This window comes from Crocodylus siamensis, chromosome 10, assembly GCF_052110815.1.
Source record: "Crocodylus siamensis isolate JL-2025a chromosome 10, ASM5211081v1, whole genome shotgun sequence".
Taxonomy (NCBI): domain Eukaryota; kingdom Metazoa; phylum Chordata; order Crocodylia; family Crocodylidae; genus Crocodylus; species Crocodylus siamensis.
This window is the reverse complement of record NC_143404.1, coordinates 9303616-9330769: the sequence shown is the minus strand read 5'-3', so window position 1 is coordinate 9330769 and position 27154 is coordinate 9303616. Positions and strand designations below refer to the sequence as shown.

At 39.6% G+C, this 27154-nt stretch overlaps 1 protein-coding gene across 2 annotated transcripts in view; it reads left to right on the top strand.

Moving 5' to 3' along the window:
• The window catches only part of PCBD2 (pterin-4 alpha-carbinolamine dehydratase 2), a 30680-nt gene extending 7345 nt beyond the window's left edge, over positions 1-23335 (top strand). For both annotated transcript variants that reach the window (XM_090020547.1, XM_090020548.1), the window contains exons 3-4: positions 19569-19649; positions 21504-23335. In XM_090020547.1, the coding sequence (XP_089876673.1) occupies positions 19569-19649; positions 21504-21599 (177 nt within the window). In that variant the 3' untranslated portion in view covers positions 21600-23335. The remainder of the gene's footprint in view (positions 1-19568; positions 19650-21503) is intronic.
• Positions 23336-27154: the final 3819 nt, after the last annotated feature.

Here is a 27154-nt window from a genome sequence, read left to right as displayed (position 1 = left end):
GTATTTAGTAAAAGTCAGAGAGCTGAGAAATATAATTTCCTCAGTGATCTTCATCTTGCCCTTTTACAGATGGCATAAAATCAGGTGTGTAAAAAATCGAGTAGTTGAGCTGACATGAAAGGTATTTCAGATTTATGTTTTGCAGATGATATTGGTATGATTAATGTATTCATTGCCTTTTTTATTGCTTCTCACAGATAATGCGCACGATGCATGGAAAATTCTGTGGCTTTAAAATCTCTGCCAGGTTTACAAAGTCTATGTATGTCAACAGATGTTAAAAATATAAACACAACTTTTATTATAAAGTCGTGCAAATGTGTAGACATGAACTTGGTTTATGTATATTATTTTCAGCATGAGCATGAAATGAAACTTCTGTGAAATGAGAGTTATTTAGATTCCTGAAGCTTTCAGACTGAGATTAGCTTGGTTAAAAGCTATCAGAAATAGGCTGCCTTTTAAGTCACTGACAAACTAATGACACTTCTGGCTTGTAGAATTCTTTTATAAGGATTCATTTTAAACCCTCTATGGTGTTCGTTGTTTTGAAGTTAAATTTTCTAAAAATGGGCCTTTGGGTTGTTTTTTCCACCCCCTAAAATGAGTTGAAAAACGCTAGAAATATTTATAAAGTATGCTAATGAACATACTTTCTTTTGCCAACTATTTTTTCTTTTGTAGTTGCTCAGTGCACCCTAGATGTCCCTATCCTGGTTTGGATAGTGTTGATGTTCATAGTGTTCTAGGCTTCTTCATCCAATCCTGAAGGAAAAGCACATAATGTCCAGCACGGCTTGTTCCTCAGTCCTCAGCTGAGTAGCAGCTTTATCTTAAATGTCAGTTGTTCACCATGCCTTTGATTGTGTTCACTTACTGCCCAGGTTATAAAAAAACACCAGCCAGATGCAGACAGCCACATTTTCTTTTTTAGTCTGTAGGGTGATGGTGAGCTGCTTTAAAAGTCCTTCTTTTAAAGACTTTCCTGGACCCCACACCTCAGTATAGCTGCTCTAAAATGGTGATTGTGCTCTATCACCAGCACCTTTCAATTAATCCTTGGTTGTAACACTTGCCAAACAAATACTATAATGAAATTTTGGTTCTATATGTCTGCACTGCCACCTAACCTAGGATTTGTGAGCTTCTGTCTTCAGATATGCAGGCCTCTGTGTGCTGAGTTGAAGGACTCCACTAAATTAGTCAGTAGAAGGAATTGAGACCACATTTTGCTATGTGTTGTCCAGTCACAGGCAAAGATGTCCCTCTCTGGAGAGCTGGAACCTCAAAACGTGACTCCTACCACTTTCATCCCCATGCACAAATCCTTCTACCATACTGAGATCCTTCTCAACTTTTTGGGGGGATCCTTCCTAGTGAAAGGTTCTGACTCTGGGACTGAAGCATAAGAAATTTTAGTACCAAACTATTTAACAGTGACTCTCAAAGTCCTGTAACAGCTCTAGAAGCAGATTGCCCACCATGTGCCCTCACATGAATGAAATAGCAACAGTGCAGCCTGCTGCACTGTTTCTTACTGGGTTCACAGATATATTTTCTACAAATAAAGTTCTTTGTTAGCTGACAAGATGACAAACCCAAGGTTGTGACTCCTTGTCCGCCTGTGGCATCCCTCTGTTCTACCTGTGTCCTCTTTGCGTGAATTGACAGGGGACAGATGGTAGTAAGAACCTTACCTAAGAGGGGTGAATGGAGGCATGTTAGAAAGAATGAATAAAGAAGAAATGAAGTCATGTGGCTTTCAGTGCATTCTGTATTATGAAAAGAGAGAGTGGCTCAAAACCTGTTAATGAGTCAGAAATTTCTGTGCAACAGATACCAAAACAAAATGTTCCTTGCTCACGTATAGAGCAGCCAACCTGTTTCCACTCGCCAAAGCAAAACCTGGAGGTTTGGAGAGTTATGGAAGTAGGCTCAGTGATGCAGGGGCTGAGTAGTGATGTTAGTTAATATATATTTTCATTTGCAGAAATTTCTGGCAAGAATTTTGAAAAGTTGGTGGTCTAGAGAAGGTAATATCTGCCAGTTCTCTTGGAATTCCTGTCCTCTGAAGTGTTTGAGGAACTAATCGCACAAAACAGTGGTCACATAACTGCAATCTTCCTGAGAAATATGTAACCTACTGTTTTTATGAACAACATCTAGAATTAGTAAGAATTAAAAGAGGCTTGAGGGGATATGTTTAGGTTTGTTTTGTGTACAGCCATTTTCACTCATTTCTTGTTTATTTGGTATATTTCCTTCTTTTTTGTGGTTTCGCTGAATAGCAAAATCGGGGTGGGAGGGAGGTGAGATTTAGAAGGATGTGGCTGAAAACCACCAGGGTTGTCATGGCCACTCTGGTGTCAGGTTTAATGCTTATAGCTACTTTTTCTTATTCTCATTTTAAAAATTTCTTTCTATTTTAATTTCACGATGGTGGTGTTCCTTAAACTTGATAGGACAGTTTTTAATCCAGCGTACTGTTTCTGCAGAGGTGAAGTATATGCTTCTGCTCATAAGAAGACATTGACAATAGATTTATGTGCTTTACAAGAGGCTTTTTTTTAATAATCATGTCTTAAATACAGAGCGCTCTGTTTAAAAACGATTAAGTCTGATGGAAGAAGACATGCCTAACAGTACTTTGGGGCTCATGGATAGCAAGAAAAGTAGCAAATTTGTTTTGCTGATAGTGCAAAATCTTGTTTTTCTGAGCAGTTGTTTAAAGGAGACTTGCAGAGCTTTTGAAGAGTTATTTCATAGGAAATTAAATCATTCAAGTTCTTACACTGCATTTTTCTGTTTGCCAACTCTCCTCCTCCAGACCTGTAATAACATGACAAAAATCTCAGAGAGTGTCTACTGGAGCAGACTGTTTTCTCGGTTACATATGTCCCATATGAATTTCCAGTTACTCTGCTTTAGCTATGGTACAACATATTCACTTTAGTTTTTTATAACTGATTGTCCCTGTTATACATGGAGTACCAGTGGCTTATATATCAAAACTAACTTACTAGGATTTGTGGTGAATGGTCTTTATTTGTTTTAATCTTCTTACTTGGTGACAATCCCTTGGCATGAATCCTTTTTTGTAGGTTCGTTCACCTTGATTAATGACCATGAAGAACTTCACAAACTTTTCAAATCCCTTGAAACTGGGATAGGTGGGACACACTTTTTTGTGAATTAGTGCTGTTTTGGTTGTTGCAGTCACTTCAGCTTAGTTTAACTCATTGCATAGCAGGGGCAAATGCTCCTGAACTTAATTTGTCAATGCTTCCCCCCCCCCCCAACAATTTCTTGGCACATCAGTTTGTCTTCTGTATTGATCAAAGGTTGGGAAATTTGTTTTTATGTTCATTGCCAGAGTCTTTCGTAGCTGTTTTACGTACTTAATCTTTTGGCTATTTGGCTGAAATACGTCCACGCCTTTTATGTATTGAAAACATAATATCGTTTAACTTACAATCGTAGGGTTAAAATTAATTTTACGTAAAATATTCAGTTGTGGACCACATCTCCAGCTTTTTATATGCCACAATGGTCTTGTTTTTTTCCCCTTCCATTGTCTGATAGTGAGGTCATTTTTAGTCCTCTGAGAAACTTTATTCCCAGCCAGATGCGGCCCATATATTAAAAGTAGCACCTGTGGCTAATATCACAGCAGCTTACCATAAATTTACATGGTAACTAGGATTATATCTGTCAAGACTGTTAAAAAATGTCTAGATTTAATTTGATTTCCAGTATTGAAGGAGCTCTCCAACATTTTGCTTCATAACTATATTTTAAAAGTTAAAATCACTCCATTGTTAAGTTTTATAGCACTCCCAGTGCCCATTAAGTTGATTTGTTAAATGGAGGTCAGAGTAAAGCAACTTGGCTACATTAGGATCGGAAACCAACCCATTTGTGACAAATTTAGTCCTCGCGTGTGAATCTTCTCAAAGCCTCAGCACTGATTGGTTTCAGGTGTAGCTCATGTCAGTTGTGTTTAACCTCAAAGAATGAGCAATGTGAGTCCATTATTGTCAGTTTTGCTAATCAGAAGACAAACCAATTTTCATTTATTTGGCGGGTTAACTATTTTAATGCATAACTCTTGACTGCTTGCCTCTCTGTTGGACTTTTGCTTTCAATTGCCTCTTGAAAGAGAAGAATGGGTTTTATATCCACCTAGGTAGGTGCTGTTTTTCATATAGTCTTTCCCAAACCGCTTCATTTCCCATTATCCTTTTGAGTCCTCTCCCATATGCTATGATTTGTGCACCTGCAAAGTTATGAAAGTATTTCTTTTGGTAGTTACGTTGTTCACTAACTTCCCTGCATTTACGAATACAATAGCTGATTTACTATAAATCAGAATTATTTATGAGTGGGTTTACAGAGTTGAGAAAAATCTTTGTATTTGAAAATAAAGCGTAGATATTGAATTGCGGGTCTATCTGCCTGTTGACATTTTTCTTTATTAGAAACTGATAGTAACATTTTCAGGACTCGCAGAGATTAAGTCACAGGCCAAAATTGTTTGAGTGAACTGATTCAACAGTTTCAAAACTTAGCATAGTAAAAATATATTATTCCTGTATGATCACACCTTCCTTAAGTTTATGCTCCTGATTGACTTAGTAAATAACACTCTTGCCTCTGAGTTAGGAGGTCGTAGGGTCAAGTTCCAGCTGTGGGACCTGGACACATTCCATCTACCCACATCCTAGTATGGCATTAGGTCTGGAAAGCTGGAGCGCTGAACTTTTGGATGAAAATTAAATGGTGGTTCTCGGGAGATTATTCATCTGAAAGTTTAAGACTTGCCTCCCTGACTTTTAAAAATGGAAGAGATGACAGTAGTGTCCTGGTCAGAATATTCTGTTTCCAGTAACACTGTCATTCAACTGGCAGTAGTAGTATCCTTCTGATGAGAAATAGTGCAAAGCTGTACAGGGGTGGTGTGCTGGCAGCTTTCCATCGGTTTTCTGCCAGACAAAATTTAACCCTTTGGTGTTGGGCAGTGACAAGTACTTTTATTTATTATTTACTGGTGGCCGATGCAATCGGTTCCCATGTCACACGCACAGTGAAGACCATCTCTTCCAAAATGTTTTCAGTTTAACTTTTTAAACTTCTTCCCCCTTCCTTTTAAATAATCATATATAAACAACTTCCTGTCTCCCCTTAACTCTTCAACCTCCTGGAATTCCATCTTCAAAACTCTAGCCCTTGTAACAGATAGAAAACCACAACCGGGTTTTGGCCAGGCAGATGGTAGGTTGTGATTGCTGCTACCAAGCAGCTAAGAACTATGTCTTCCAGCCCAACTCATTCATTTGTATCATCCACTTGATATGTCTTATATTTTAGATTGCTGGCACTCTGTACAGCATCCAGCACTGGTTTGTCAACTTTGGGTCCTCCTGCAATAATAGTAATAGTGCACTATAAACGCATGTTAAAAATGATGCTACAGCAGTTATGTTAAAATGAAGCATATATATTGAAGACTTGGGACAAACTTCTGCATTTCACTTTCCTTGGGTAGGAATGTTACATGCTGCTCAATTCTGTTTATTAGGTTAAAATAATATAGGCTTTTCTTTTTTAAAAAGTATGTTTTGTAAGTGTTGGGAAAGGCTTGCCTGACCCCCACACTTGGCAGGTAAAGTGTAGGAGGTAAAGGTTTTGATTTTTCAGTGACACTAAGCACAGGTTCATCTCAGTTTGGTTTTGCTTAAGATTCAGTGGTGATTTAGAGCTTAGATTATGACAGATACAGGAGGTCTTTGCTGCTTCCTTTTCTTCTCTTCCAGGGTCAGAGGATTATTACATAAATAACAAAAGAATAATGTACTTCCAAGCAGGGAGAGGTCTTGCTGGCATTTCTGTGCATGCTACAGTAGAGTTAGACCTGTGTTATCCAGAGTAAAGAGACCAAGAAACTGTCTGAGTGACTGTTTGTCTGTTCTCCAGTTGCACAAATACATGTCTTGGATGGTTAGTGTAGAGCTATTATCACTTACGTAAACATTATTATATGAGCATCTATCTAGGACTGTGTTAATCTATTAATCTCGAAGGATTGTCTCCAGTGGTTTAATTTGAAGTAGTAAAATAGGCCTGTAAGGATGCTTTTAATTCCTCACAGGGGTTTATTAGATTTAAAAAAAAAAGTGGAAGTGCCCCATGTCTTGAAACTGTATATATTCTGTACATGCATTTTAATGATGTGTCACTGCATATGATATAACGGTGTTTTATAAGGGAAATGGTTACAGAGGCAAGACTACCATTTAATCCTACCATTAGTCTCCAGATATCTTCATGTTGTTCATAATTTTAACGAATATTTGGCATCCTCCTGTGTTTGTTAAACCAGTATTAACAAATACTGGGACAGTGTTGCATTCAGTTGGATTGCTTCAATGAGGGAGGTTTATTCAGCCTGTGTCATAAATTTTATCTTAATTCAGAATCATTTTTAAACTTCCTTGAATTATTAGGTAGCATTATAGGAGTAGGAAGATACTAATTTCAGTGCAGATAGGCAGTTTTCTCTAGCTTGATTGCATTTAATCTCTTGCATACCCTTGCTTTTGGAATGGTGAATGTGATCAAATTTTTAAAAACTGTAAATAGCATTTTACACTTGTAGCTTCCCCTACCCACCCCCAGAGCATAAGGAAAAGCCATGTTAAGGGATATTATACTCTGCAATTGTAATTAAACATGGATTCTGGCTAGTAAAAAGTACAAAATTTAAAAAAAAATTACAATGCACCTATTTAAAAATTAACCATTACTTGCCAAAAGCACATCAAACCCACTTAGCGGACATCCGTTAATCCAGCGGTTAGCTGTTTCAGGCTTTAATGCACACTGTTTTACACGTTAACGGTTTTGAAGTTCCAGGCCAAGGCTGACCTTTCACATCTGCTCCTTTCACAGTAGGAATCTCCACTTACTGCTTCCTGTCAGAATGGATTAGAGTGACAAAGTGCAGGGCTTGCGCTGGCTGCAGTTTCGTTTTTGATCAGAATTATTTCTTTCACAAACAATCACATTTGCTAAAATGTTACATCTGCTCTAAAAAACCACTGGCAGACCCACAGTTTATCAGTGTGATGTGAGTATAATTTTTCATTCGTCTTTCATAAAGCTGTAAACCAGCTTTAAATGTGTTTGGGGGACTTTCGCTCCCCCTCCTGTCCATTTGCCATTTTCTTCTTTTAATTTTGTTGGGTTCAGATGTAAACTCGCTTATGTCTCGGAATAACATGAAACTGACTGTGAAGCCTTTGAGGGATTTGCTTTGGGGAAGGGTGGACTGGTCAGTTAGGAACATTGTTCTAATTTTTGGCCCTGTCCTCTGAGGTGCTGAGTACCCTCAACTTGACGTTAACTTCAGCAGGAGTTGAAGGCATTATGCCTCTTGGCGTGCACTTATTTATTTTATGCTTCATGCAGAAGTGTTCTTGTCCTTGGATTTGGAGGGGTGTGATTGAATCTAGACTAGTGGTAGTTTAAAAAAATAGTTTTTATTTTATCAGGATGTACATTGTTAGAGGAATTCCTGTCACCTGGTGGAAGTGGACAGTTGGAGGTAGCAGGCAAAAACATTACTTGCTTTACAAGCCTACGTTGTTAGTTATGCAGACTTCTTTTAAGTATCCACTCTAATAAAAATAATAGCCATATATAAAAGTTAATCTTTGGTACAAAGGATTGTATTTTATCTCGTGTATGTTGTACATGTGGATTTTTTTTAATACGTAGTTTGAGATCCACTGCAAAATGAAAATCAGTATTCACTGTTTGTGAACTGCACCTATTTCCGGCGTGAATCTGTTTGTAAAATGGTGTATTTGTGTGAGCAGACAGGCAAAAAAGATACTTGCCAGAAAAAAAAGAGGAATATTATATCTATTCTCCTGATGAGCAATGTATGTATTTCAAATGGGCTGACTATCTCCCAGAATATTATATGTTACATCTGCTCTTTGGCACTTAGTCATAGACCTTGAGCACACCAAGAGTTGTTTGAGGCAGCTTAAAATGTTAAGTATAGGTCATGTACCATTATCCCAAGCATTACTTAATAAAATTAATCTATTTTTCTTTTTAATAATGTGCTTAACGTAGCACTCTTGCTGCTCATTTCTCTGTTGCTAGCCTCATTTGAGCAATTGCTCTAAATATGAAGATTAGCAAATAAATTACCTGGAATTATATTTAATACTGATTGCATAATTTGCTGCATAAAGCAAATTGGAACTTGCTTTTAAGAGACGCAGACTGTCTAAACATAACAGGGCTTTTTAAAAAGTCTTTTTCTTTCTCTGCTTCCTCCATGCTTTCTAGGAGGATGGGCCTTGTCTCCCTATTCTGCTTTGAAAGGATTCAGTGGAAACTTCAAATAAGAAATCTATTACAGTAAATGCTTTATCTTGAAATTTTTTGTTTTTATCCTTGGATACAGATCATGGACATTAATAACCCTGGCTCAGACCAAGCTGACCTTAAAATGATGATGGTCCTCTGTAACATTTTTCTTAAATGGTATTAATATTTCAGAAACAATAATTCTATATAAATCTGCCCAAGTCTCAGTATGAAAGTGTGTACAGATTAACCACACTTGGTGGGAAGAAAGTTCTCCCTAACTGGATCTGCAGTTCTTGTTCCTCACCGCTGACCATTTTATAATTTCTAACCTTTTCCTCTGTGACACATTTGAATGATTGATTATGAGTTGTGTCTTGTTAGTTTGTTTGCTCTTGTTTTAAAAGCAATCAAAGAAAAAAGTGACAGTAAGAAGATCCCTGATGATGATGATGGTGATAAATGTCTACTGCTGCTGCTTTTGATCCATCATAAGGTGATGGTTTTCTATTTACCCTTTGATATCTTCTTAGGATCATAGATGGCAGAGACTTAAAAGATCATCAAAGGCAAGGTATAATTTCCTCTTTAGGAAAGAATATTTTGGATATTAAACTGGTATCACATGTAATCTTGCCAACAGAAGAGGTTTGTATTGGTGTTGCTTATGTCATCAATTAATTATATGGCAGGTTCAGTTCATTTTTATAGTCAAAGAATGAAATCCATTCTGTGGTCTGCAAATGAAAAATAATCATTTAGGAAGAAGCAGAATTTTATTTTTTGCCCCTAAGTTGGTTTTGCGGGGGGGGGCAGGCATTTGTCAGAGATGGCATAAGATAACTAATGTATTTCTCAGGGGTTTTTTTCTCTGTTTAATTTAGATGCCAGTTTAGAAAAGATGCCTATTCAGAAAACACCCTTTAAGTTCTATTAAAGATTTTGAGTGCATGCCTGCAGTTAAGCATTTGCTTAAGTGCTTTTCTGAACTGGTTCATTATGGAGTACTTGTGTAGCCCTGGGCTAGGATATAGCTATACATGCTCAAGGGCATTTAACATCCAGAACACTGTACCGTACAAAGCATCAAGGTGAGTACAGTAAGTTAATGGAGGATTCAGGTGTATAAAACTGAAAAGGTTTGGAACGGGGCCAAAATGCATTTTATGACTGGTTTTATTTTCTATAGTTTTTTGTTTGAGAGTTTATTACCGTATGTCCAGTGTTTTGATTTGCTGGACTCTGCATTTGTTTTAACAAGTCAAATTATCATTGTCCTTTCAGTTGCACAGCAAATAGAATTTATTATTTTAAGTGACTGATTGCTTTAACAGGTGCTCAGTTAATGAGGGCTTCATTGTATTATTTAATGTTTTTTGGTTGGCTGCAAAAAGCCTATTTCAAAAAAAAAAGTTCTATTTCTTTGAATGGGTATTTTATCTGGCCTAAACTTTCTGTGTGAAGCCCTTGTTTTTTCATTTTTGAGCACAAAGTGCGTTAAAAAAACTGTTTAGGAGGTAGAAGGGGAAAGTCCATTTCCTGTCATAGCTGGGACAATTTCCTCTGTGTCTCTGTTCAGATATGGAACCTCTTCATTCTCTTTTCCATTTTTTTCTTTATGGCGTGCATGTTATAAAAATATTAGTAACAGAAAAATGCAGCTTAGTACAAATATTGTACAAATCTTTGAAGGCTTCAAATACTTTGAAGTTTGACTAACCGTCATTTTGAAAAAAAATTGCATAGAAATGGTACTGTACTGTTGTGCATTTAAACGTTGGGCAAGGGTTGCTTTCTAAATATTAGTACCTGTTTCTATGTGAAATTATCAATTGCAGATAATACTCGTGGGAATACTTTCTAAGCTCGCGTACGTTTACCTTTCTGAAGTTTGTTACTAAGACTGCTTGTGTGGGATTCAGTAATCAATCTCTTGGTATAATACTGTTCAATCAGAACTTTCTTTCTTTCTTGAATTAACCCTTTGCTTTAGACAAAGTGATTCTTCTTATTCAATTTGCTGTATTACTGAGCCCCAGGTTACAGTGCAAAGCTGAATGTTCCTTTTTTAGGAATTTTTTTGTAGGGCCATTAGTAAAAGCAGCAAAGTGAAGATGGCTACATGCGGCATTTTTGTCAATTCTTAAGATTTGTCTGGGGAGATTAGAATAGACTACAAAGCAGACGGCACAATTGCAGGGAGGACATTATTGTGGAGCAGTGTCATTTTGTTCTGTGGGGTTGTGTTGTGATTTTTGTGATTCCACTCTATTTCAGGGATCTTACATCTTTTTTAGTAGTCTTTATGGTAAAGGTAAGTAGTCTAGTCTGCCTGTGTAAGGAAACCAATATGCATTCTAGAAAAGTGTATCAGAGCAGATAGTTGGCAGGGACAAAAGCTTGTAAAGCAAAGCACTTCTTAGCGGAGCATGAAGAACTTTAAAATTTCTTGGCAACAGCAGAAAGTAGTTTTCCTTGGTTTTTTCTTTCCTTTCTTTTTTTTTCATGTCAGTTTAAAACAATGGTTTGGTCTTCTCATTTCTATCCAGGTGTATAAAAAATGATGGGATAGGTGTTTTGTTTGGATGCAATACCCTTTTGTTGAATGATGTGGATGTTACCTGCTGCCTGCACGTGACTTTTCGTTGTACTCTCACTGCAGTAAAAAACAAATGGGAAGAGGATCCTCGAGTAACATTGTGGTTTGGAAGGTGACAAAGGACGGTATAACTGATGTCCTGCATCCCACTGCATGACCATGTGCAACATCAGTTCCAAGGAAAAATATACGTTTTGTAGGGCCAAATCCAGAAGCCTGAGAAAGTGTAAGTGGGCAGCAAGTCCAAATGTGAGGTCAGCAGTAGTGCAAACTGCCCATGTTTGAATTTCTGGGAGAGTGCAAAAGAGGAATATAATTTATAACTTAGGAAATAGTAGGAGGGAGGTGCAAGCAGCAAAACAACTAAGGGAAGAGTCTCTTCCTTCTTGCGTCCTGTCACCATGTTCAAATTTGGGTCCAGAAATGGGTACATACTATTATTGCTGTAGCCTTAGCAAAGTCCTTGTTGGTGCATGGTTCCTTTAAGGTGGGCAGGCAGTAGGTGTTCTGTAGTCTGAAAGCTTCCTCCATATTCACACATGGTGTTCTCATTGATAGAGCATCCCCTCGGTTGCACGTTAACTTTAGTCTTACTGACCACCATTCAGCGTCTGTTCAACTTTATGTTGGCCAGTCAATCTGCGTGCCTGCAGGGAGATATTTGGCTGTTTCGCTATGCATCCTAATTCCCTCCGGAATCATCTCTAGTTGTGATTGCCACATTTTTATACGTGTAGCTGTCAGTGTTTCAGTTGGTGGCTTCACTATAGAGAGCTTTTCCATGATTTTAATCTTCTAGAAGCTGCAGTGTGGCCATGTAGTGGGTGCCTCTTGTCTCCGATATGCAGGGTACATTCTGTTTTGCTTGCTACTGCTCTCCCGATATATATATGTTGGTGCAGTTCTGGGAAGTAGAAGAGGGAAGAGTGAAATGCAGCTTTATCTGTGTACCTTTGTTAGCTGTTTTTTCTATAACACCCTTTTATTGGTTGTGATGACTTTCTTGGCACAAATGTTCCTGATTTCAGGTTTCACTGAACGCCAAATGGAGCAAACTCTACTTGCACCTGCTTTCTGACAACTTACCCCACAGTTTAGATTTGTGCTAAACTTGGCAGGCAATGCCTTTGATTCTAACATATCTCAGAAAATTGCATTTTCAGTAACTTTAGAAATACATAGCTTCTAACACTCACCTGGTTCATACTGGACTTCATGAATCCAATCTTTTCTTCACTTTATTTTTTTTTCCCCAAGGACAGAATTCTTTAAATTGCCTTCAGTCTGCTGCAACTCCTGATATTAGACTGGTACCTGTGTGTGAAAACTTCCCAGTGTAAGAAAGGCCATACCTCTAAGCTGCAATTCTGTTTGCCTGCATTTATTCTTCGTGTTCTTAAAATTGGTGAATCATATGACAATAAACAGAAATACCCTCGGTGAAGAGGGAAGGGGAAACTGTTGTTTATCTGGTCAGGTGGTTTAGATTAGCGGTGATGCTGGTCTGTATTATGTTACTTTAAATCATAGTGTCCCAACAGGACATAAATTATGAAGATTGTTACAGTATGTTTCATCCAATGTAAGATCAACAAATTGGAATAATTTTTTATAGGAAAATCACAGTGCGTTGGCAAGGTTATTGCTGAAGAATTTAATTTAACTTGAGCTTTGCTCACACTATTTCTTAATATATAAAAACTATTTGCATAATGTATGAAGTGTAAACATTTTGAGAATCAAAGGCAAGAATGCCTTTTCCAAGATTACATAGAGTGGCAAACGACTTAGAATAGATCAGTGTTTGTGCTTTTGCTGTCAAAATGTTTGATATAGAACTGGCTAGCTAGTTTCTTCACTGACATAATTGTAAACAAGTGTTGCAAGACAGAGACAGCCTCTTGTGGAATAAAGCATAGAGGTTTTCACATGCTCTGGAAGCTGTAACACCACGTGGAGTGGAGCGTTAACTGCTGTAATGTGAATTAATGAGTAACTTTCAGAACAAAACAAGAGGCTTCAAATTACGTGCAAGTGGGATGAGAAGATCAGGGTGGAAAAAATCTTAGCAGCTAGTCCATATTTGCTTTGTAATGGAATATTCTGAATTTGGATGAACATAAGACAAGCAATTGCGGCTAAGGTTGTATTGATGTTTCTTTAGGTAGTCTAATAAAAACAAACATTGTCTCTTCGTGTTGATTTTATGCAATACCCCATCAGTTTCCTTTCTCAGGACTTTTTTGGAGTTATGAACGTAATTTTCCAAAGCAATGAGCAAAGCTTGGCAGATGGCGACTTGAGGATGGTTGGCATTTTGCTGATTCAAGCCCTAAGTATCAAGGTGATGCTGTAGGAACAGTCTACAGTTGTTAGGAGCTGCAGAGGTTTTGGCCTCTGTCATCCCATTGATTAGTCACTTCCAGGGATTATTATCGTTCCCAGGTCTGGGCCAGAATGTGGAAGCAGGGAGAGGCTCCAGCTTGTGTAGCTTGGTCTTCACGGACTACTTGCAGTGAGTGAAGTGTGTTCCCTCCACAAACAGTGCCCTTTCTGTAGCTGCTGTTGCCAGTCTGACGATATTGTCCTTATCTTCGTATAGGTCAAGGCATCAGCAACTGCATTTCCATCTAGAATGCCCCAAAGCAGATGAGATTTCCTATATAGCATAGCCTACAAAGCCAGGAGAGAGCGAGTTTGCTGCTTGAGGTACTTCACTTCATGAGCAGCTTCCAGGAAGGAGTCAACTTAACCTACTGACTGGCTGCACGGTGGCCTGCCTTGGTCACTTTTCCAGAGAGCTTTCCCACCGTTCTTGGAAAGATTGTAAAAAGCAAAACAGGAAACTATTTTTCATGGCTCATACATAAACCCAAATAAATGTCAGGAAAGGAGACTGAAAGCTGCTCTCTAGTGCCACATCTGTCTAATATACGTGGGAGACTGATAATATAGTAATGGGTGCAAGAGAGACTCTGAAGAGAGGGGAGTAGAGTTGATAATGAGTACCTCAGAGAATCTTTTCTTTACCATTTTGAACATTGGTTGAATTCTTAGACTTTTTTTTTTTTTAAATTAACTTAGCTTTTAGGGTTAAATGCAGTGAAGTTCTGCAGTTTGGAGCTAAGGTCTAATGATATGGAATTGGCTTTATAATTATAGTAACATAAGAATTCAAGCTGCATGAAAGATAAACGGGAAAAAGGCAACATACAGTAAGTACATCATGATGCTATTTTATTGTAGGATGTGAATGGGAAAGTGCTAAGCCTTATATATCCTAAGGCGAAACTTCAGTTATCAGCTACTGAAGTGCCTCCCAACAATAATGGGGAATGATACGCAGTGTTTTTTATTGTGTAGTAATGGTACAAAGACAGGTAGCCTCTATACTACATAAGGTCAAAGTTAATACTGTCTCTAGTATTATAGTGACGGATTGGAAACAAAATCCTTAATATACTTGTGATTACCATATGTTTTCATTGGATAAATGTCTGAAGGATTTAAAACGCTCTGAAGTTCATAACCTGTGCATTTTAAAACAAATAAATAAAATGCTTATTAAGTTTTTGGGCCTTGGGGCCATTTTTCTTGAGGATCCCTACCTTTGGAGTAAAGCACTGTCAGATGCTTTGTTCTTGAGATATATTATGATCATCCATCACTGGGGACTCACCCTGCAGTGATATATTAGTGCAACACTTGAACCTGCACTGCTTTGATGTATTACTCATCAAGATGATGTTGGCAAGCGTTGCACAAAGGGAGCATGTTTAAAAAGTATTAAGATGAATTGATTCGTTGCTTAAGATGTGTGAAAGGAAGAATAATAGCAGATTAGCTGAAGGCCTCTGCAAGCCTCCCCAAGCTGTTAAGTGTTGTATGGTGCAAAGAGATGGATGGAATTTCATCTTTCCATACCTTTCTGAAAGCTAAGCACATCGGCCTGTTTTTACCATTCTCAAGAAACACAAATTGCATCGAGTCATGTTTAGTGATGGCATGTTGCGCTGCTTTAAAAGCACTAGCTGAGCTAGGTATGCCAGGTGAGCTTTCATAAGTCTCCGCCCTCCTTTTTACCTTTCAGTATAACTACATCTTCTAGGAGTAGCTTTACAGAAGAATTCTTTTCCCCATGACAGACATGACAAAGCTGGCAGCACCAAGGAAATGAATCTTTACTTTAGAAATTACAGCTGAGCTATAACTGCAGCATCAGTAGGTTTAGTTCTTTCTTTTCGGCCTCTTAAAAGATAGAAATGGAAAAAGTCTTTCCGACCATCCAGCCCAGCTCTCTGCCCAGGCAGGACTGTTCTGTCCAGTCTGTTTCCTTGTGGTGTTTCCACCGTGTTTGAGGTAATGGGGTTTTCATTGGTTCACTGGGTTTTTTTCCCCATGACTTAAGAATGTGATTAAATATTTCAAGGGGTTTATTTCTAAATTTTTTTTGAGTCAAAATGATTGAATTATTTTACTACAGAGAATTAATTATCTAAAATACATTCAAAGTTTCCAGTAGAAAAGGACCAGACTGTTTTGGAGTCTTTAACATATTTATCTTCAAAACATCCCCTGTGAGGGAGTAAAGTGTTGCTTATCTACCTTGCCTTTAAAATAGCGGTATATAGTTGCTAAAATGCCTAGAGTGTTTTATTTTTCTTTTGCAAATTAAGAACTGAAAGTGCTCTCTTTTGTGGCTAAAGCTGTTACAAACAATACTATTAAGGTCAAGGCCATGTTCAGACTTACTGGCATAAGAAAACACGTGTGCCCTGCACTGGGGAATGTTTGGCTGTCAGATAAACTATATCCACCAATACCCAGTGACAATGCTATCATGTGACATATGCTTGACAATGATCTTGCACTGCAGACCGTTTAATAATTTTCATTATTTTTAATTAAGGTTGAAGAAGTGCAGACTCCAACTCCAATTAAGGTTGGTTGTGTTGCCGGAATGTGGTAATTACTTTAATTGATCACAAGATAGTTTCCTTGATCACCAATTAGATTAAATTACTGATCATGTTTCAAGACGTGAAGAAATGTCCAAACTGATTATGTAATAGTGTTTTCATATCTAATCAAACCTAAATATCTTTTCCTTCTAGAGCCACTTGTGTTTTCTAAGAGTAAGGTTATGGCTCTACAAATATAAAGGTGATTCATAAACAATACAGTTTTAATTCTTTTAATTAACATTGGAAGTATTTAGGGTCTTAATGGAGATTGTACTGTTGAAATTATTCAGCAGAGTTACTATTCAGTTTCTTAGTGGGTCATGTGTTCTTTTTGTTTGTAAGTAAAGTAGGCTATAATTAAAATGCAACTTTTGGCAAAGAAAAATTGCTTGGCGCAAAGCAGGGTTTACATGTCCTCACGTAAATATGCGTAAGTGTATATATCCACAAAGCGGTGCTTCTGGGATCCTTTTAGCTGTTAGACCTCTGTATGGTCAGCCAGAAAGCTCTTATTCCCATTTCCAGGCTTGAGCTCTTAAGAATGGGCAATGGGACATTCTCCACGGAGAACACTTTGCTTTGGAACCGTTCCTCACTATCCTTCAAGAAATCCCAACTTGAACGATTTTCAGGCTAACACTCAACTAAAAGGTAATGCCCTCTTTTAGGTGGCAGGCAGGCTTGATGCAAACTATGTGGTGGGAGGGTAGGTCTGGCAAGCTACTTAATTGATGGGAATTTGTCATCAGTAGGTAAGAGAGAAAGAGCCTAGCGAGTGGTTTGATTTAATGGTTCTGAAGTTTGGTTATTGGGCTGTTTGTTTTTTCCTACTTGAGTCTGGAGTGAATGGGGCTGGACATGCAACAAAATAAATATTCGGCCAAGGATATAAACTGTATGCTTGTACCGACGATCTATACTGGTAGTGCATATTTAGGATTGGTTGGATTTTTCATGAGTTCCCTCCAGTTTCCCCTGCTCTGTATGTTGATCCTTTCTGGACTGAGACACTGGGTTTTTAAGTTACCCCTTTTCGGCAATTCTTTAACTTGGTATGTTCATGTAGGTAAGATTGATGTTACGGTGATAGGCTCTCCAAAAAAAAACTTTGAATAAAACATATACCTTAGAACTATTAATAAATGTATATATTCCAAGCTACCCTTAATGTCTGGTGTGCAGCTTACTGCTTTATGCTTTGAAGCATTTTACTGCAGTGTTTGAAATTTTTTAAACATAATTCTTCACTCCAAGTGAAATTATCTAAAGCTTCAAGGAAAGTTAGAGTTCCCAATTTTTGGAAATGCTCTTGGGTCAAAGAAAAAAGCTTTTTAATTGCTGACAGTTTGGTGATTTCCAAATGACAAACCTCGTTAGAATAATTTGCTCTGATTATAATGTTTGCATTCATCTGACTGGCAAAGTGACTTACAAAGTCATACTTCATCCAGGCACTGATCCTTTTGCTTAAAAGGTTTGTAATTTGTGAGAGGAAAAAAGGCTGAAACTATTATCAACCATTATATGTTATTTATTGACCACATGTTTGTTTGAAATGGCTGTTGCTTGATGGAAGGTGGATCATATACAGCCTCTTTTATAAATTAGCACTAAAAACTACCTAAGCAGGTAGGTTTCATGTTGAGATACTAACTTAAGGCAAGTATTTTAATACAAACCAGATTATATATGGGAAGAGGAGTCTTGTTCTACAGTGTTTATTTCAGTCCTGATCCTTCCTGCTTGGACCCTTACGTTTACCAAGCCCGTCAACTTCCCCAGGGCTTTGTGCAGGTCTGTATTGGCCCATTGTATGATTGCGGTCTTGATGTACATGGACACCCTAGGTTTCTTTATATAATGTAAGTATTTGCTGCACATTTTTGCCAAGGACCTCTAACAGTTTTTCCTTTAGCCTGTGTCCTGAAGGAGTGTGCAGTGCAGAGCGTTAGGGTGGGGAAATGGGAAATGTATTATTTTCTCATTTAAACCCAATACTTATGAAGAGTAGAAGCAACACCACCATCTCTTCACCCCAGCCCTCTCCCAAAAATAGTTTCACTTGGACATGATACTGGAAGTGGTCTCTGTTCCTGGGAAACAGCCTTGCTCAACTGATAGTAAAGCGCAATGAATGCTTTGCATAATTTGAAATGGCTGGTGGCAGGGAGGTCGGAGATCTGGTAGGGGTTAGGGCTGTCTGGTGAATGCTTGAGATGCCTTTTGTATGCTAACAGTGAAATAATTGCTCATCAGCTGAGTCCAAGGATAAGTCATTTTAGGTGGGATAATTTGCCAGTATCCACTGAGGCACAGAGCTCTCATAGCAGCAGGAAAGCCATCACATCCCCTTCAGGAAGGCAGTCAGGTTTGAAAAAGGGATTGCCAGTGTCCTCTTCCCACACTTTGCTGCTTTGGTGTTGTGAGCTCTAGACATTGGCAGCTATCTTCCCCCTGGTTATTGTAATTCCAGAACAACAAACAAGGTAGCGCCTTCTCCTTTGGCCCTTCAGCTTGTGCCAACTCCCCCATGATAGTGACATCTGAACACATACTGTTCGGGAATCCAGGTTCTGCTCAGGCCAGGCCTTCTTTCCTGGTTCTTACTATGCAAGGCTGTACACGCTTGGTGCTGTGATGTATTGGCCTGTGCTGTGGCACAATGCTGTATCTTTTGGCAGAAACCTGCAAGCGGGGGACTTTTTCACACAAACATATAATTCATTACAAAAGCCAGGTTGCGTGGTAGACTCTCTTGTGAAATCTGCGACTGGGAGGTTTTGTATTGTATCTCTCAAGTTGCCAGCTTGGTTTAAACCTAGTAGTTACCTTCCTTTTGAACTTCCTTTGCCCACTAATCTCTACCCTTAATCTAAAACATTGTGAATACTTCTTGTTCCATGGGGCTCCTGGCTTCCTCTTCTGGTGTCTCATTCCCTTTCTAGGATGTAGTCTACTGGTCCCTTCTTCTGTCCTGCTATTTCTGATTACAGGGGTTCCCATGCAGGAGTAGTAGATTAAAAGTGTGTGGACTGCCACTGTTCAGGAAATGCCCTGGGTTGCAGAGGTATCAGTACCCCCTGGGGAGCTGAGCAGTTGGGCAGGGTGGGATGGAAGATAGAAGGGCGGTATGATTTTTGCTAGATTAGTTTTACAGCCTGTGCATCTGAATGTGATTCTTATTCAACAGAATATTTTGTTTGTTCTTAAGGTTTGCTTAGGTAATGCTGGTAAGAGGGAACCAAGCTTGGAATAAGTGTCACAGTGTTGATAGGACTGTGACCCTTGGCAGGAGGAAGCTGTGGTGCTATGGGTGTGCGTTCCTGGAGCATGGACTCCAAGAGGAAACCAGGAGACATGTCTCTGGCATAGCAAGGGAGAGCTGAAGAGGGCAGTCCAGAGGAAGGAATTGCTTTGGCGGGGAAGCACCAAAAGACGACTAACTTCTTCAGCTCAAAGGGATGGAGATAAAGCACTGGGGGAGTAGTTTGTGCCCACTCTGGTCATTAAAATCCTTGAGGTGTTGGAACACATTTATTCAGACTTATGACAGTAACTTCAGCCCAGTTTGAACAACTGACAGATGAAGAAGACTGACTTTCTTTTTGTTCTTTTTATCCTAGGCTTTTGGATTTATGACACGAGTTGCTCTGCAGGCAGAAAAGATGAATCATCATCCTGAATGGTTTAATGTGTACAGTAAGGTAGTACAGAGAATCATTTCAGTTACCTTTGTAAATTTACTAGACTAGTTCATCTTACAGAACACTCCTTTCCTTGCCATTTATCCTGTGCAGCTTCTGTACAGCAGAGGAGAATAGGTCCTGGAGACTGTAGAAGAATGCTTGCAGCAAAGACGCAGCCCCAGGGAGGGGCAAAATAAATCAGCAGCTTGAATTTATTCTATAAGCACAGCCATCCAGTGATAACTGCTGTTTCCATTATGATAATGGAATTAACATTAAACCCGTGGGCAGTGTGTCCAAACTGCAAGTGCTTCCTACCTTTAAAGTTGTGGGTTCTATAGCATGAAGAGATTCTCTGTCAGTTAGAAGTGGGCAATGAGGGCTGGGACATCAGGGTTCCTCTCTCAGATCCTTTATTCCTGGCCATGTGGCTTGGAGAAGTCTCTGAATCTCTCTGATCAAGATGTTTAGAAGCAGGATCTTAAAGTTAGGCTGCAAATACATGTTTTGGCCATTTAAATAAATGCTCTGACTTTCAAGACTGGTGAACACTCTCCTGCTCACCTTTGCCTCCAAGGAAGTTGCTGGGTGCGTGGAGCTTCGGAAAAATCAGGCCACTTAGGTGTCTAAGTACAAGCCTGGCAACTTGCCTTGACACTTACATTTTGAATACAGTGGTCCCCGTCATTCACCATGGCAACTGACAAAAATGCTTTTTAATATATACCTAATTGACAGGGGCCTCATGAGACCAAATGTGAGGGTATAGAGAGACCCTCAAAAGATCCTGCACTGTAGGAAATGATTGCCTTCCCTTTATTTTCCAATAACTGTGGTTAATTAAGCCCTTTTTTAATTTCCCTCATTGATAAATATGTTGTAAGCACTCTTAAATAGAAAGAGGGAGGACTTCTGTAACTATACGTAGACAGCATTGCTTGTTTTCAGCTAGGACAGAGTACTGTAGTTGTGCTTTAAGGTGAGACTGACCAGCATTGGTGTGGTCTGATCTCAGAAAAAGAAAGAAGTTTCTAATGACTTCCAGCCCATTATGGGTTAATCTGTGTATCCCCCCACCTCCCAGGCTCCCATCTGGCCACCACTCCCCACAGTTCTCTTGCTGCAGTGACAGCCAGCAGTCTCCAGGCTTTCTCTCCTTTCTCCAGCTTTTGCTTTCTGCCCTGACCTCCGGCGGCTGCCTGGCACAACCTGCAGTGCTTGGGGAGCCTGTGGCCAGGGAGCTGTGGGGAGAGGAGGGAAGCCGCCTGTGTGGCATCTCATAGGGCTTGTGCAGGTGCGGCCCCTGCTGCATGGTATGTGGCCCCTGGCCACTTAGCAGTTGGACAGCCCTGTGTTAAGAGCTGATTGCACAAAGTGCTCACATCTCACTTGTGAAGACTTCCCAGGCTTCCAAGACTGCCAAGAGCTCACCAGTTGCTTCACCTTTAGGAGCATGCTTTTTAACATAACACTCAAGTCACTGAATTGACTGTTTTGCAACTTGGTTGTTGGCCCAAATTCTTTGTGAAACCAATACGTGGAATTTAAATGTGAAGAGTGAGTAATTTAATCAGACACTTCTCCTTGGATGAAACCCAAGAATGCAAAGCCTAAATTACTTCTCTGCTTTGTGAAGGGGCTCTCTTTGGTTACTCTCCAGATTTGGCTAAGCCTGCTCACCTAGGATGTCTCAGTCCCTGGACAACCAGAGAGATTCGCTGTCTACTCAGAGGATTTTTTCTAGCCTAATTCATTACAGAGGCACCCCCTCCCCTTGAGGCATAGACAGCATTTCCCACTGAATTCTGATCAGTCTGCAGAGAGGAGATTGGAATGTGAATAGTAATCCCTTTCCTTTCCTCTTTTTTACAGGTTCAGATAACTCTCATTTCCCATGACTGTGGGGGACTGACCAAAAGAGACGTGAAGCTGGCGCAGTTCATTGACAAGGCGGCTGCTTCTGTGTAGTAACTGAATATGGAAAACCTTGTAAAAATGCTATTGCTTTGAAAACACTTGATAGCTAAACAATATTGCTTGGTCAGTGCGGTGATCTACATTCTCCACTGGGTCCGTCCCTTGTGCCTCTTGAGATACAAATCCCAGTGTTGGTTACACGTCCCATGTAGCTGATAAAAAACCAGCTTTATTTTCAACAGCCCCTTCTTAGAAATTAAAAGAGCGTTTTAACATTAAACACCAAACCCAGGAATGCAAGTTACCATTATCCTACAAGACATGAAAGCCAGAAGGAAACTTGGAGCCTGGCCAGAATTATGAGTATTCCCCAAGTCCACAGTAATCTCACCTAGTAATGCAGCAGCTCTACCAGAGTGAGCCTGGGGTTGCTGCCAGGCGAATGGATCCTGTTCCTGGTGCCCAGCCAAGCAGGGCATTTGGGTGACTTATTTCCTCCTCTGTCCGTATACTTTTGCGTGCAGAGAACCACAACAGTGAGATGCTTTTGAGAACCAACCCCCTTCTTAGCTGTACATACAGGGCTTGATCCTGTGAATGGCTCAGTCACCTTGGCCCTGATCCAGCAAACTGTGTAAGCACATAAGTCACTTTACATATATGCTCTGGGAGCATCCCTGTACTTATGGTAAGTATGGGTTTCAGTGCTTTGCTGAACTGGCGGGTCAGGTGCTCAGCATTTTACGGGATTGTGCCTTTACCTTGTTATGACATTTTCGTGTTTCATTAGAGCCTGCAGAAGTAGTGAGCGGCTTCTGTAACACCAGTCAGTCCTGTCAGCAGCAGAGGCCACATTAGATTTTTCTATGAAGTCGTATTAGTCTGAAAGTTCTGGTTACCCATTTTCTTACAGTCACAGTAATTTGTTTTTTAATCTAATTCCAAGGCCTCCATGACTTGCCAAGTGGGTAGAAAACCATTCCTTACAGTGACCCCAGATTGTAAAGACTTGGTCTTCTTCTGTGATACTGGCTTAGATTGGATTCCCATGGACAGCAGTGGGATTTCTGCCCAAGCAAATACTGCAGGGACAGGCTTCTTCTTTGTAGTCCTGTTACTATGTATACCTAGCCTGCAGCATCAAACCTAAAGATAATACCTAAAGAAAGATTGGCACCTTCCACCCCTGCATCTAGGCATTTATTATGATGACACCAGAGGCACAGTTTATAACTAGAAAACTAGATCTACACTGAATGATTGCTAAAGCAATATTTGGTGTACTTGTTGGATTTTTGGTCTTCCTGATAATTTTGGAGGCACTGCCAGTAGCTAATACAGAAATATTCCAATCATTAAACTTTTAAGAAATGAATAATGCATCCTTAACTAATTCAGAGTCATGCGCTGATAGACAACAGTAAGTAATTTTGTAGGATCTTAAGGCTAAGAGTTACTTTTAGTGACCATCCCTGGGATATAGGGTTAAAACTTAGAAGTGAGTCAATTCTAGTTTTACGTGCTCAAATACCAGTCTCTCTACAAACGGTCTGACTTTGCCTGTAGGAAGCAAAGGATTTCTTGGACATGATTTTTAAATGATCATTGCAACAAAGAATTTTCCCCCAAACCTTAATTGGTGTATTGTGTCAACCATGGATAAATGAACGGTCAAGCCTAAAAGTTTGACAGTCTCTCTAATAAGCTCTGAAAAGAGATGGGGGAGCATGTTTAGAAAATGATCTATTATGCAAATACTTTGAATAAAAACAAGAAAATCAAAATACCTCTCTAATTTGTTTCTGCATAGTTGTGTATATACGTGTACGTGACAAAATTCTTTGGCTTTGACCTAAATTGTATTTAGGGTCTTATGTTTAAAACATTAATTTCTACATCATGTTAGGAAAAAATTCGCCACAATATTATCCCTTGGGATGTTGGTTAGTGGTATCATGCTGTACTGTGTTGTTATTTTTGAGGTCTGTTGCATAGTAATAGAAACCAGGCAAAATAAATTGTCATGAAAGGTGAGTATTACATTGGAAATGTTTTTAATTCAGTGCAACTTTTTGGACAGAGGTTTTTCTTTGCTGCCTATTAACTTTCTGCATATATCAAAGTGCTGTGAGATTCCCTCAGCAAGGAGAGCTGTAACAAATACATTATTAAGCTATCATTGAACTAGCAGTGGAAATCATTTCCCTTTTTTATGTAAAGACTTTTGACTTCAGAGACAGAATCTTAGGGTGAAATCCTGGCTTCACTGGAGTTATAAGGAGTTTTATCATTGACTTCAGTGGGGCCAAGATTTCACCTCTGACTCAGAGGCAATACTCTTTCCTCCAGCCTGCTATATATATATTTTTTTATTAAGTTGCTGTTGGCTGCTTTCCTTTCCTGCTTTTGCTGGATACCTGCATTGTTCAGCACAAAAGGCAACGACATTCTCTTGGGGTTTGGTTTACTTTTTCATTAGAGAAGGACCATTTTTAGGCTTTGACAGAATTCTTAGCATTTTTGTATTGCATCCCAAACCTGTCGAACCCCTCACACTCCCTTCACCAACACTGTTAGTTTTTATAATGAACTAGCTGCGTTCTGCAAAGCAAGTGGCAATGGAATCTTGGCCGTGTCCTAACTGTTGAAAAGGCTTTGATTTCTCCTTGTATATCTTTATCTAGCTAAATCAGAGCCATCTAGCTGTAGTCCACCATGTGTGCAGGTTCTGTCTGTCTCTCTTAAAACCTTCCTCTGTGTGTGTGTGTGTGTGTGTGTGTGTGCGCGCGCGCGCATGCACGTGTACATGCTATTTGCATACAGAGAGAATGTATGTTGGTACTGAAAGAGGGCAGAAGCAGTCACGTTGCTCATCCCTGAATTCTTGGTTGGAGAATAGCAACTGAGTACAGAGTACAGCAGCACTACCTAAGGATATGAGCAGTACCGAGTTCCATTAAATCTACATGGGAAATTCATATGGACAGAATTTCATTATATGTGTTGGTTACAGGCCCGCAGATGTGGTCTGATGCTCCTTCTCTTGTGAAAAATATTGGATCCTTGATGATTGAAGTGGCCCAGGCCAGAGTTTTAAATCTCATCTAAAAGACATCTATCTCTACAGCCATAATCACACCTATGATTAGATTGGATGGTGCTGATGAGTCGAAAGAGGCAAGCAAATAAAAAATACCCTCTGTGCAGTGTCCTAATTTTTTATGTTTATGGTTTCACAAACTGGCACTGATCGGTACTTTCTCTGCTTAGCTTTTAGGATCACAGCTCAACTTAGAATGGCACTTCTTTCTCTCCCTACGTATTACACAGTTCAGCTCATGACCAGCAGCTACCAGGATAAATACTTTATTGGAGTGTTTGTTATTGATTCCAGGTTCATTATGATGTAGTGTTTGGATAACCTGTCACTAAGCAGCTGTATTGCTGGAAGATAACTCCCTGGCATATGGATTAATTTAAACCTGATCTCAATTACCAGTGAAATCTCTGGTTTGCACAGGACAGTCGGAAATAAGTTTTTGACTATCCCAAAAGATGAAAGCCCTTGGTGAACTGTTCAGGAAACAGTGCAAAACTTGCATTGAATCTGGAAAAGTAATTAAAGGGGAATTAAAGTCACTGGACTGCCTGCAGGAATGCTGGCTTCTGCCACTACAGTGTTACCCTCATGGTAGCCAACAATGCTAAAAGCACTTGGTATTTCCCACTTGCTCTGCACGTGTGAATGTTTCCTCCCACATTACATAATATTGCATTCAGGTAAACAATAAAAGGGAAGCAACAGAAACAAATTCTTATTACAGAATCTGTGTGCAAAGAAAAACAGCTTTTTAACAAAAGACCAAGTAGAATGAGAGGGACAAAACAGGAGGAGGAAAGAAGCGAATTTGAAGGGATGCGACCAGATCTGGGCATATAAAGTATATAAGATCAGAGGTAAGTCCTTTACCCTGGAAGCATGCCATGTATATGTTAAAGTCCAAACTTTTCATATGTAGGTGGTGAGGTGGTGTCCAACACAATCTTGGCAGAGTTTTTGCTATCCTTTTCCTTGCTTCATAATCTTCACTGTTACTTGGCTGCAGCATAGGCAGAATGTAGGTATCGACATTGAAAAGTTGGTGTTTTACTTGAGTGAATCAGTGGGAGCAGCACAGGTTGGAAGAACTATGCTAGAATTTCCATATCCATCTCCAGCACCAAACTTTTCTAGCCCTAAGTGACTTTACTCACATTAGGGGAAAAAGCCCCTCCTAATTCTAGTAAGCAACCGTGAATCGTCTGGGTCATGGCGCATGCGGAAGAGGTCTAGTCAGATGCCGGATGCATCGTCTTGTGGCTGACAAGCCCAACTTGAGAGCGACACAGCTTCTTATAAGTCTCAGATCCATAAGTTGTCTGAGTTGGAGTCCAACTTTACAACACGCTGTTTTCTTTCTGGCTTTGCTTCCATCCTCTGGATCAAAGCTGCTTTATGTTGAGCTGCACCCAATGCCACCTGCTCCCTCAAGATTGGATGGGATTCTGTGCGCTCCTCTTGGCTTTCTATGTTGATGTTGAACAACCTCATCATTTTTGCACACATAGTACCACCACAGAGGGTGACCCCGCTTTCTAGAGCCATCTCAAATCTCACTATAAAATATTCATCGGGATAGTCTCTTCCCAGTCTCCTGATGTGGCTGGTCCATTGCAACCTTTTCTTCTTGACAGTGGTTTCTAAGTGTGTCAGTTCTGTGCCCTCCAGCCTGTCTGTGTTTGATATTCTATCTTTCTGCTTTATTTTCAGGATCTTACAGGGGCATCTCATGTGGAAATGGTTCCACATAGCTTAGCATTGCATATATGTAGTCCACGTTTTTGAACCATAAAGCATGGATGACAGTACACAAGCCTTGTAGGCTCATATCTTCACCTTAGCTGATAGTTTGCTGTTTTTCCACACATGTTTCTGTAATAGCCTGAAATTCTTAGCTGCTTTTCCAGTTGTTAGTTCAGTCTGAAGGTCAAAATTTCTGCTGATTGTAGAACCCACGTAGCAAAAAACTGTTAACAAGACAAAGAGATTTATCCTCCAGAGTGATGTCTGGTATTGGTTCTTTCACCCCTAGGTATGTGATCACAGTCTTCTTGAGACTATTTGCCATCCTAAAGCTCTTGCATGATTCAGAAAATCTGCGCAAGAGATTTTGCAGGAAAGATTCACTGTGGGCAATCAAAGCCACATCTGCAAACAGAGAATCGCTTGGAATCAGTTCTTTCACTTTCTGTTTCTAATTAGAGTTGCTATAATATCTTTTAATTTACTGTGACACGTTCCTTATTTCATAGTGGGCTTGTCTACATGAGACGCTTTACTGTGCAGCAGACTAATTTGCTGTGCAGTAAAGCATCACTGTCTATATACGTGTGGCAATTAGGGCTCAGTAGACTAATTTACTGTGCTGCCGTCCTGCCAGATACAAGTGGTGTCTGGCAGCACAGTAAAGTACCGTGCTTAAACGTCCGTGTAGATGGTGACATTAGGATTAGTTTACTCTGGCTCAAATTGAGCCAGAGTATATTCAGTCACATTAACTGCGTGT